This window comes from Protopterus annectens, chromosome 7.part0, assembly GCF_019279795.1.
Source record: "Protopterus annectens isolate FY-2018-M chromosome 7.part0, PAN1.0, whole genome shotgun sequence".
NCBI lineage: Eukaryota > Metazoa > Chordata > Ceratodontiformes > Protopteridae > Protopterus > Protopterus annectens.
The window spans coordinates 1069688427-1069700672 of NC_056739.1; the positions used below are offsets into that span (position 1 = coordinate 1069688427).

Here is a 12246-nt window from a genome sequence, read left to right on the forward strand (position 1 = left end):
AACAAACAACTGCTCAGCAAAAATTAGATCAATAAGAAATCTATAAAGTCTCTAAGATCATACTACATACTGAAGTAAACATATAACTTCCCTCCAATCTAAAGCCATTTGACATTCAGACATTTTAATTTGTGCATAAGTTATTCACAGACTGACCATTTACTAACCTGTAATGCTGACCATCGCTTTTGAAAAAAACAAATTTCCACACTTTGTCAATAGCTCAAAGTGAAGAAAGGATTACTTTTTTTTATTTATTATGTATTTATTTAATTTTGGAAAACATCTTTAAAACTGTTAAATTGATCACACACCCAGAAACACAGAAAAGTTATTGTGATAAGTAAACCACAGACTGCTGCAAGAAATCAGTCACAGTACACTATGCTTACGTCCGAATCAATGAAGCATACCTCTCAATTCCAAAATAATTAAAGTAGCGTAATAAGAAGTTATGTACTTACCATAACGTTCCATGTTAGTTGTCTTCTTCTCGCCTTCTTTCTTGCTGGATGGGTTCGGAGCTGAACCTCGGCTCCGACTCGGCCGAATACTAAAGCTCGAGAGCTATTTTTTCCGGCTTGAGGCTATCCTATGTCCCATAATGCTAGGCGAAATATACCCAGATCTCGTTTGATAGCTAACACTATGGACAGACATGTCCCACCATTAGAAAAGATAAAACTAAGAGCTATGTAGAACTATAAACCCTAGAGCCTGTCTTTCACCAGGGCTACCAAAGGGGAAGAAGAGCTCTAGCTGAAGGGATAAACCTGGTGACAAGGAAAAAACTCACCCAATACTCTAGGTCTTTCCAGGCTAGGGGGATGGAGGGTGGGACGCAAGAAAGAAGGCAAGAAGAAGACAACTAACATGGAACGTTATGGTAAGTACATAACTTCTTAATGTTAAGTTGTCCATCTCGCCTTCATTCTTGCTGGATGGGACCGCGTCCCTAGCACCTTAGTCCCGGGTGGCTCAATGGAACAGACTCTTGAGTACAGTGGAACCAAAATCAGCCCTATTTCTGGAGGCAATATCCAGTTTGTAATGAGATGAAGGTATGAGGAGAGGCCCATGTGTCCGCTGCACAAATCGAATCCATAGGTAATCTCGCTTGAAAAGCAACCAAGGAAGCTAATGCTCTAGTTGAATGAGCTCTAGGCTTGGTAGGGAGCTCCTTATGCCTCAATTGATAGGTTAAAGAGATGAGGTCAACCATCTGGACAAGGTCACTTCAGAAACCGGAAGGCCCTGCTTCCCTTCGGCGTAAGATAAGAAGAGTTGCTCTGATTTTCTCGTTAACTTGGTTCTATCCAGATAGAAACGTAGTTGCCTATGGACATCCAAACAATGTAATCTTCTCTCAGCTCTATCAGTGTAATTTGGAAAGAAAACTGGGAGATGAATGGTCTGATTCAGATTTTTTTCCGAGAGTACCTTATGTAAGAAGGATGGATTTGTCCTAAGAGCCACTCTATCTTTGTGAAAAACAAGATAAGGGGGGCGCACAGATAGTGCTTGTAGTTCCGAAACCCTTCTCGCTGAGGTAATAGCTACCAAGAAAAGTGTTTTCCACGAGAGCAGTTTTAACGAGCAGGAGGCAGCAGGCTCAAAAGGAGGCAGAATTAATGGCGACAGTACCAAATATAGATCCCACGGTAGAGGAGGGTCTTTTGACTGGGGGCCTAAGTAATAGGGTACCCTTCAGAAATGCTTTGCAGAGCTTTTGGGACATAATACTAGACTCTGACAAGCCAACATGGAAATTTGCAATAGCCGCCAACTGGACTTTGATAGTGGCTGAAGAAGAACCTTTTTGAAAGAGTTCCGCCAGAAAATCTAGAACTGTTTGGACAGGGGCAGTAAAGGGATCAACTTGGTTCTTTTCTGCCCAAATAGAGAAACGTTTCCATTTACTTGCGTACGTCCTTCTGGTGTTAGATTTGTGAGAAGCAAGGATAATCTGACATACTGATGGAGAAATTAAGGGAAGTCTGGCTAGGGTTGGAAGTGGAGCAACCAAGCTGTGAGGTTGAGAGATGAAAGGGATTGGTGCAGCCCGCCCGATTGATGGGTCAGAAGGTCTGGCATAGAGTCCAGATGCCAGGGCGGCTCCAGTAGATGATGTTGAAGGAACGGAAACCAGACTTGTCGGGGCCAGTAAGGGGCAATGAGGATCATCCTGGATCTCAAGGCATTTGCTTTCTGGACTAACAGAGTGATTAAGGTAAAGGGGGGGAAAGCATAAAGGAGACACCTGGGCCATTCGTGGACTAGAGCGTCTCTGGGAGAGAGGCCCGGAAGAGGGTGAAGAAGTCTTGACACTTGCTGTTTTGAGGGGTTGCAAAAAGATCGCAGCAAGGCTGACCCCACTTTCTGAAGATTTGGTTCACTACTAGTTGGTTGAGAGACCACTCGTAGGGTATGAGAATGTCCCTGCTCAGCCTGTCTGCTATGACATTGGACTTCCCGGGAATGTGTTTTGCTACCAGAAACCGCTGAGAAGAGATCGTCCATTGCCAGAGTCTGAGCGCTTCCCGACAAAGAGGGTAGGACCTGGTTCCGCCCTGTTTGTTGATGTACCATACTACAGACATATTGTCTGTCTGTATTGCAATCGTCCCAGTGGGGAGAGAGTTCTGGAGAGCCTGCAACGCCAACAGCACCGCTCTCATCTCCAGGACATTGATGTGCAAGTGGCACTCGAAGGGTTGCCATGTGCCCTGGACTGTCCTGCCCTGAAAATGCCCACCTGATCAGGGAGGTGTCCATTGACACGGTGGCAACCGGAGTGGGGAGAACAACCGGTCTGCCTTGAAGCACCTGAGGTGAGTCCATCCACCAAGATAGGTGTCGTTTGCAAGACTGAGTGATGAGAATATTGTGTGACATGGGAAGCTGCTGAAAGGACCATTGGGAAAAAAGCATCCACTGTAGTATCTGCATATGAAAACGAGCTAGGGGGAGCAAGGTGATTGTTGCACCCATCAGACCAAGCGTTTTCAGTACAAACCTGGCTTGGACCCTGTCCTCCTGTAGCAGGACTTGAACATGACTGCGAATGTCATATACTCTTTGCGTAGGAAGTTTTGCTGACAACTCTACCGTGGTTAACACGGCACCTATGAAGGTAATATGCTGACAAGGCGACAAGGCAGATTTTTTGAAATTTATAGAGATGCCTAGTGCTTTGCAGGTTTGTACAGCGTAATCCCTGGCTTGAAGTAGCTTGTGCCTGGTGGTGGCAGTAAGGAGCCAGTCGTCCAAATATGGAAACACCTGGAATCCTCGACGTCTCAAGTGAGCCGCAACCACTGCCATGCATTTGGTAAACACCCTGGGGGCTGTGGTGAGGCCTAAGGGCAGGGCTCTGAATTGGTAGTGACTGGCTTCTAGCCGGAAGCGGAGAAACCTCCTGTAGCACCTGTTCATTTTGATATGGTAGTACTCATCCTGAAGGTCTGTAGAGCACATCCAATTGTCCTGACCCAAAAAGGGAAGAATGGACTGTAGCGTGACCATCCGGAATTTTGTTCTTCGAACCGATTTGTTCAGTCTGCTGAGATCCAAAATAGGTCTCCAGTCCCCTGTCTTTTTTGGTACCAAAAGAATTTGGAGTAGATTCCGGATCCTTGTTGGTCTGCCAGGACTGGTTGGATGGCTCTTTTTAAAAGCAGCTTTGAAATTTCTAGTGCTGCTTGGTCTCTCAGACTGGGTGGAACGTCTGGAAGAGGCCCTTTTGGTTGATGTGGGGTGTGGATAAAGTGATTTTGTAGCTGTCGGATATGATCGACCGTGCCCATCTGTCCTGCGTAAGGGAGCACCAGGCTTCTGGGTACAGCGAAAGTCTTCCTCCGACTGCCTCCGAAGGTGGACAGTCGGGCAGGTCCTCAGGGGTGCTGAAAGGGTTTGTCAGACAAAGATTCTCTGCTACCCTGATTCTGCGGACCCCCCCTGCCCCCTAGGGCAGCATCTGTTGTTGTTCCCTCCTCTGCCTCTAGAGGGAAGCTCACCACGTGCGTCCGGCAGAACTCCCTGAGGTTTGCGGAACTACATCTTCCCGCCCTTTTGACCCTTAGGATACGGTCTAGAAGGGGTGGAAAAACGGACTCCCACGGCAGAGAGAGTCTTGCCTTCTTGTTCGCACCTGGTTAAGGTATCCTTCACTTGAGGTCCAAAAAGAGCAGAACCGTCAGAGGGGGTGTTAGTGAATGACACCTTGAAGGGGTCAGCAAAATTGCAGAGCCGCATCCAGGCGTGTCTCCTTAGAGCAACACCCGTACCTGCGGCTCTACTCGCTCCATCGGCTACATAAGAGATGAGCCGCATGGAAGAGTTAACGATAGAGTTCAGGGGCCCTAGCTGGGAGTTGATCTTTTCCTGAGACCCCACAGCTGCTGGGTCCTGCAATGTTTCACCCAGTTCCTTGAGAAGGTCCCACTGAAGTCGGGTGAAATGGCATAAATAATTCAGTGACCGCATAGCAAAGGTTGCTGAGGAAAACATCTGCTTGCCGTACCTATCCATAATCGTAGATTCCTTATTAGGAGGATTAACAGGTACTGAAGGGTCAGCCAACTCCTCCTTAGTGGCTGCCGCCACCACCATGGCATCCACGGGGACAGCCTTGGAGAGAAACTGCTTATCTGTGGGAGCAGTAATAAATTTAGTGGGCCTCCGGGGAGTTGGTTCCACAGCATCCGGAGCTGTCCACGCCTTCCGAGCCACCACCTCCATAAGTGGGTGGAAAGGCGGGGGCACCCAGGAGGTGTAAGGGCGAGAACTGAAGGCATCCAGGTACACTGACTCGTCCTCAGATGGGTTAAGGGCAGACCAGTTCCCCCTCTGTTTGAGGATCTCTAATGTCAGAAAAGGAGACATCCTCAGAGGGGGACCTTGGGGACCCTTCCAAATCATCCAGGTCTGTGTCAGATGTCACTGACTCAAGAGAGTCAACATGTTTCCTCTTACATGTCCTCTTCCGAGGGGGCTCCCCCGCAGGGTCAGGGGAGGCCTTGGAAGAGGAAGAAAGGCCCAATGGGGCAGCCTGGAGCGTCGGTTCTCCTTGGTTGGGGTCGGGAGGGTAGGCAGGGGCCAAAGCAGGCACCGTGGAGGGAGGGGCCGAGGAGGCCGACCGTGGTGCCGGTATTGGAGCCAGCACGCTCCTCATCACCTCAAAGGCACCCCTGTCAGGCAAGGAAGAAGGACCCAACTCCGAGGAGATGGCTCCGAGGCCGATGGGGCTGAAATCACCTGCGCCGAGGCTCCGAGAGGGAGAGCGGGGTCGGACAAGGGTCCGATGCCACTCGCCCCCTTGGAGCTGACGAGGGAGTCTTGGTGCCCGGATCCCTCCAAGGACGGAGCCAAGAACGGGATTGGAGCCGACGAAGGAACCGACAACAGGGGGATCGGTTCCGACGCCCCCACAGTACTCACCTCGACGACTTCCGGCTCCGAACTCAGCAGAGTAGTCGGAGGAGGAACTTGAGCGGGTGTAAGGGTAGCCCCTGTCTGTTGAGACGGGCTGTGTAGCAACTGGGCCAGTGCCTGTGACTTTAAAAGCCGGCTGACTACCCTCTCGAGGTCATGGTCCAAAAGCCTGGAAGACCTAGAGGAATGAGATCTATGGCTCCTCTCCGACAAGAGTGGAGACTTCGGAGCCGATCTGACCGACTCAAGAGATGGAGACCTGGAGCGCTTTCTGCTCAGGGACGGCTCTGACACTAAAGTCGGAGCCGACTGAGGTCTAGATGCCTCGGTTACCGACAAGGCAGCAAGAGCACCGCTCGGCGCCGGCTCTGAACATGGAGCCGACGATTTGGCGGGCTTTGAAGGTTTCCCAGCCATGGTCTTAGCCGGGGAACCTTCAGGCTTTAACAAGCCTCTAAGAATGAGCTTGTTTCTGCGCTCCTGCAGGACTCTAGGGCTAAAAGCATGGCAGATGGAACAAGAGTCCTGCAGGTGCAGAGGTCCCAAACAATACACACATGAAGTGTGACCGTCTGTCAGAGACATCTTCTGACAGCACGAGTCACACTTCTTGAAACCCGATACCTTAGTATCCTTAGACATACTACTGTAACACAATACACTAAAATATAATAAGAATTACTATAAGCAGAAAGAAAGGGGGACAGAATTCCACACACACACAGAACAACCAAAGGAAATCTGTATTACTAAGGGGAGGATCAGAGGCCCAACCACCTTAAGGGTGAAGAAAAAGGGGGATTAGCAACTAAAAAAAGGGAGAAAGAGTAGTCGCTAACTTCACTAATACTAAAGGGACAAAAAAAGGATAAAAGACTGACTAAAAAACTACCTCAAAAGTTATTAATAAAAATATACGACCTGGAGCCGGTGAAAACGCAACCTCGTAGCTGAAGCGGCAAATGAGATCTGGGTATATTTCGCCTAGCATTATGGGACATAGGATAGCCTCGAGCCGGTAAAAATAGCTCTCGAGCTTTAGTATTCGGCCGAGTCGGAGCCAAGGTTCGGCTCCGAACCCATCCAGGAAGAATGAAGGCGAGATTGACAACTTAACATTAAGAAAGTTATTTGCAAGGTTACATGGCAGTTTATATTGGAAATAAGTGGAGATATTAAAAACGCCCTGTATCTCATAATTATGCTGAAAAGTCTTCCAAGGTAAATATAACCTTCTGATTTAGCATGGAGCCATACCTCTCAACCTTAGAGCAAGAATTCTGGACAAAGCGAAAAATAAAATTGGGACACAGGCCCAAAAATAATTATGCATCACAGACACCATTGAAACAAGTGTAGCTGCAAATATTATACATCACGTATAATGTTTCTATCCCATTACTGTCAGTTACACATTATATGGCTCATTCAATCCTGCCTTCTTTTGCAACAAAGAAAACCATACTTTGAAATGACAAATCCATTAAAATTAATAAAACACATTGGCTCCACATCCTGCAACTTCCTACCTGCAAACAACCGCAGAGCTTTCACTGAAACTAGGTCTGTTTATTTCCACAGAATGACACCTCTCCCTAATTAAGTCTAATGGTATACAATCTACCAGGATCTGGACTTCCTGAAATAAATTAAATTATGGCCTATAAATTGCAAGTGCACTTTGTTTAATTAAACTACATTTCAAAGCCCACTTGCTGTATTTTTTCAGTAACATCCCAATATCCATTTCCAGGTCGCTTTACAAGACATTGGCAGTGGTAGACTTCGCATCCTCCAGATCCCTACAGGACCACACTCATACTGTTAACATTGTCCATTAAATGTAAATATCCATCCACTGTTAATGGCAAGAAGCTATGTCTTAAAAAATCTATTTTTGGCATTCCTAGTACCCAAGTGTCAGGTTTTGAAACAAAGAAACATGTTCTCCAAAGTTTATAAGTCTCTGTCTTTAATAATCATCTACTATTGCAGTACTCCCAACACACACATGCACACTAAAACCCCCAACATTTAAAAATGACATTGTGCCCACTTGATTTGCCAGTATTGATGATCCACCAAAGATATGCTTACTGTTGTCCAATCTACCACTGCTTAGAAACCACCAATGACAAGACAGTACTGGGTGATTTTTTTGTTTGTCAAAAAAACACAATAAACTTTATATGCTACAGTCCCACATTAGTCAATCCATTACTGACCCATTAACCCTAGGCTGCTGTCTCATTCTTAAACCCTGGGACTGCATTACCTTGGATGACTACTTTTATTTCCTAAGCAAAAGACACAAACTGGAAGATGAGGCAAAAATCCAGACAATCTTCGAAAATCCATACAGTTGAGAGGTATGATTTCATATTCAATACAACACTCTCCCTGTCAGAAAAGCTGCAATTTAATGAAAGTGTACTTTTAATGTAGGATGCATTTGTGAGCTAACTTTTTTGTATGTTAGCCTCTTTGTGCGTGTGTCTCTCTCTGTCATGCAGACATAAACACACACACACTTCTATTTTCACGCATACAAACATTCTGCTTTCATGCATGCACTCACTCACACCATACTCACCTATTAACACAAGTTAAGTGCTGTCTCTTTAAAAGGCAATGGCAGCAAATCCATAGACGAGTCCCTCTTCGGCAAGAACACACACATTGATTCTTTGGCACGAAATAATGGTGAGAACACAAAGACCCTTCTTTGGCAGAAAAAATCAAAACTAGAAGGATTCTTACTGATGTTAGAGTTACAGGTCACGGCCGTGAAAAACACAACAAAAAAGTGTTTTGGGGCATGCGTACATCGATGTTGGAGTTAGAGGTAGAGGGCTGCATGGCAGAGCTCTGAGGGCCGCAGGTTGGACACATCTAGTGTAGAGTAAGCATACTTTTCTTCAGTCTGAAGTCCAGCTTTTCAGTGAGGAAGGCAAAACAGTTCAGATGGTCACAGTCGCAACTGCAAATACTGCCCAGTGTACAGTGCTTTGTCTGAAGACAAACTCTGTTCTTATTTTTCTTCTAGTAAACACTACAACAAATGTATGTCAGATGTATGTATATTTATTTATTGCATTTGTTTACTGGGAAATTCCACTGGTCCTAAGAGTCCATTTTCAGTTGAGGCCAGGGAAAAAGCTCCAACAAAAGCATAGATACAGAAAGAGTATAAACATTAATTGGTACAGAAGTAGAAACAGTGTTACACACAGTAATTATACAGAATATATGCATAAAAGCAGGAATCTAGTTGGTTTGATTACAGTAATATATGCAGAAAGTGTATATTAAAGCAGGGATTTAGTTGGTTGCCAGATTAATTCATCAGTGGTATAAACATAGATATATTAATCCGTATTATTGTGCCAGTATCAACAAGTGATGAAAAAATTTACTTATTGTTATTTACTTATTATTATGTACTTATAAAGCAAATTATAGTTTCCTGCTGTAAGTTAACAAGGTAAGGAAGAACTTCCAATACATTTTTAAATGTTGTACACAGGACTACTTTTATGTAGTGTTTAGTGGTTAACTGTATTGACATCCCCCCATTTCAAAGATGCACTTAAAGAAAGCAACTCTGCATTACACATACTTAGGTGCATTAATTTGTTAGAGGGTTTGGAGATCTGTGGTGATCACAGGATCTCTTGTCAAGTGATGCCACTTGCCTTTTTCATCTTGTAGAAGACGCACTTTCATTTGGAAGATAAGTTCATAATTTAGTTTGTGATGTAAAATACTTCTGATGATAAAATGTGTTGAAAGTCATTGCCATTTATATTTATCCTGTTACTGTTGTTTTGGCAATGGGTTTGGCAGAAAAGCAATGTGAGGAAATATTTTTTTTTCATGCACAGAGGGCTGCATGTGGGTGGAATAGCCTTTCTAAGAAAAAGTGGAGTTTAAAACAGTGGACAAATTCAAGATGACTTGAAACAACTCTTTTTTGAGTGTCGGAGGAAACAGAATGCTATAGCTGACATTTCCTGCTAAGCTGTTGGGGAACCACAGTGAGACAAATAAACCTTTTCTGCGGTTGCACTTTTTTTCCCCTCTGTAACTGTGCATCAGTCCTGTGTGATTCTTTTGTCTACTAATGACTCTGGTTCTACACAATCCTTTTTGTGTGGACCTTGGAGTGAAAAAAAAAATACAGCTACACCAAGTATGTGAGTGAGAACACGTCTTAGGGTTAGGTCTTTTAAACACGTAGAGAACCAGTATTTTGCTGTGAAATGCTTTTGATGTTTTTCTGGATTTGGGTGGCAAAAACTTTCACGCACCATTCTGTTGTGTCTTTCTTCCTTGTGATTGTGTTAAAATGCACTGCAGCATGAAGTTGCACCAAAGTGGCACTGTTTACTGTTTTTTTCTCATAGTGAGGAAGGGACTGTTTTCTGAGATCATCATACTTCCTTTTCTCTGACTAATCCCATTTACCTGGCTTGTTTACTAAACTTTGGATCATCGTCATTATTGGTGGTATGCTGTTGCATGGTGAACTAATACAAAATGTAACACTTAAAAACAGTTTATGAAAGCCTTCTGTGCCTTTGCTTTGTTATACAGAGCTGAAGTTGATTTAGCACCGAGATATGCATACATACATTATTTTATTTTTATTTTTGCAGGTGCCTCCTTCTGGAAACCAAACAGATTATGACAATATTACAATTCCTGTTGTTATGATCAAATCTAGAGATATACTAGATGTAGAAAAGGTAAGTAATCAGACTTAAATGTTTTGCTTGGCATTTAGATGTTTTGTTTTAGGATGCATCAGGGATGTGAGCAGTTCTTTGGTCAAAACTCCTAAATGTCTGCATTTGTTTTGTCGAGAAAGAAAATGAGTTGGAGAATATGCCCCTTCTCCAGGGACTGTGCGATCTTGGAATTAGTCTATATAATTAACAGGGGTGTTGGGGTGCAGCCCTACATGGGGGTGCAGGGGAGCTTGTTGTAACAAGTGATAATTCAATAAAGGTGTTTGAAAAAAAAATTAAATGTTGACGTTTGCTTTGTCTACCTTTTGTGGTCGAAGTGTGTAGTCGAAGTTATTGATGTCAGAATTCAGTTTTCAATCGTAAAGTTACACCCTCAGTGATAGCCCTGTAAAGCTAGGTACAGCAGTTTTCTTGAGTAATGTAAACAGCTTTGTGCCTAGAGTTTGAATGGATGTCTTCTGTTCATTATAAAAGGTAAGTGTTTTTTCAGATCTTTTGGATGCTTACCCTAAAAATTGTAATCATAATGTCCGAGTATTCATAGCAGGGGGCTAGAGCATTTAACATGTGAGGAAGAGTCTGGTGGTTTCATATATTTTGAGTTCTAGTAATGCATTTGGGGGGGCATAGCAGCCATGAATTGTATTAGAGGCATAATGTGAATATTTTTCCATTTTAGATTCACTGGACTTGCTTTTCCATATCATTTTAGGGTCTGTGTCAAATATTTGAACTTCCAAAATGTCGAATACCATGTGTTCGAGACCATATGGTCGATATTTGGAAGTTCGAATATCTAATAAAAAAAAAAAGAAAAACATACACTATCAGTGCGAGCAGGAGGACAAGCCCCCCTGCACCCCCTACACTCCCCCTACTTAAATATACCGACTCAGAGACCGCACTTCAGTGCAGAAAAGGGAAATTCTCCCATTCTGCACAGTACAGCGCCGTTAAAAGTCAACCTACAAACACTTGAAATGTCGAACATATGGTCTCGACCTTATGTCGTTCGACATTTCATGCATTCGTTTAATTGACATAGACCCCATTTTAGTCTCACTACAGGCATGCTATCTTATAAATTAGTTATATCAAAACAGTAGGGTGGCACAGTAGTGCACCATTTTGCATTGGTGTTTCAGATTGTTTAGTCTTCCTGTTCATCCATGCATGGGTTCCCTTCTGTGTTGATCCTTGCAAAGTTGCTGTCCATCCTCCAAATTGCACATAAATGCATGTTTATGTATCTGCTCTTCAATGGACCAAAGTCCTGTCCTGGAGTCTTTCTGTGTAGTAACTCAGCACCGAAGCAATGTCTGTTCTATGTTGGTTGCCATGTAGTCCATGACTGTGGCTCACTTCTTCATATTCATAATCCCAGCACTGCCACTGTGACAAACCAAAACACTCTTTAAACAGATCAATGAAATTGCCAATGTAACTGTCATTAAATTACAGCACTGTATACTTGGAACCATTCCTGGTATCTGAATATAACTGCCCTGAGCCTTGGACAATGTGTAACATTGCAAGCTCTGAAATTAATTTACCAAGTTCCAACATTACATTTACAAATGAAATAAACAAAAGAGACATTTTTGAACTAGTACTACTTTTACTGATTGCATTTCCTTTTGTGTACCTTGACTACCAGAGATCTGACTCAGATGAAGGAAAAACGTTGCTGCTTTAAAAGTCTGTTAGAACAATTGAAAGTAAACATCCTTCCCATACATGCACCAGCCCAACTAGAGGAACCCTTACATTGATTTATAAACATTGTAGATATAGAACTAATAGGAGCACAGTCTGGGACAATAAAACAGGCCTGTTCTTTCACTCTGACATTAGTCTTCTAGTTTATGCTTACCATCAGAATAATTAAGGCAGACCAAAAGGAATGCACATGTGACTGGATTTTGTTCTCCTCCCCAGTCCTTATTCCATTAGTTGGAATCATGTGCAACTTTTGGTTGTTTTATGTCAACTTTTGCAACATTGATATCTGACAAAATGTGCACGTCTCTAACAACCTTCTATATCTGAACTTTAGAAACTT

At 43.7% G+C, this 12246-nt stretch overlaps 1 protein-coding gene across 4 annotated transcripts in view; it reads left to right on the forward strand.

The window, feature by feature from the left end:
- The window catches only part of SPPL2A (signal peptide peptidase like 2A), a 1262472-nt gene that overhangs the window by 415440 nt on the left and 834786 nt on the right, over window positions 1-12246 (forward strand). For all 4 annotated transcript variants that reach the window (XM_044077635.1, XM_044077634.1, XM_044077636.1 and 1 more), the window contains one exon: window positions 10092-10181. In XM_044077635.1, the coding sequence (XP_043933570.1) occupies window positions 10092-10181 (90 nt within the window). The remainder of the gene's footprint in view (window positions 1-10091; window positions 10182-12246) is intronic.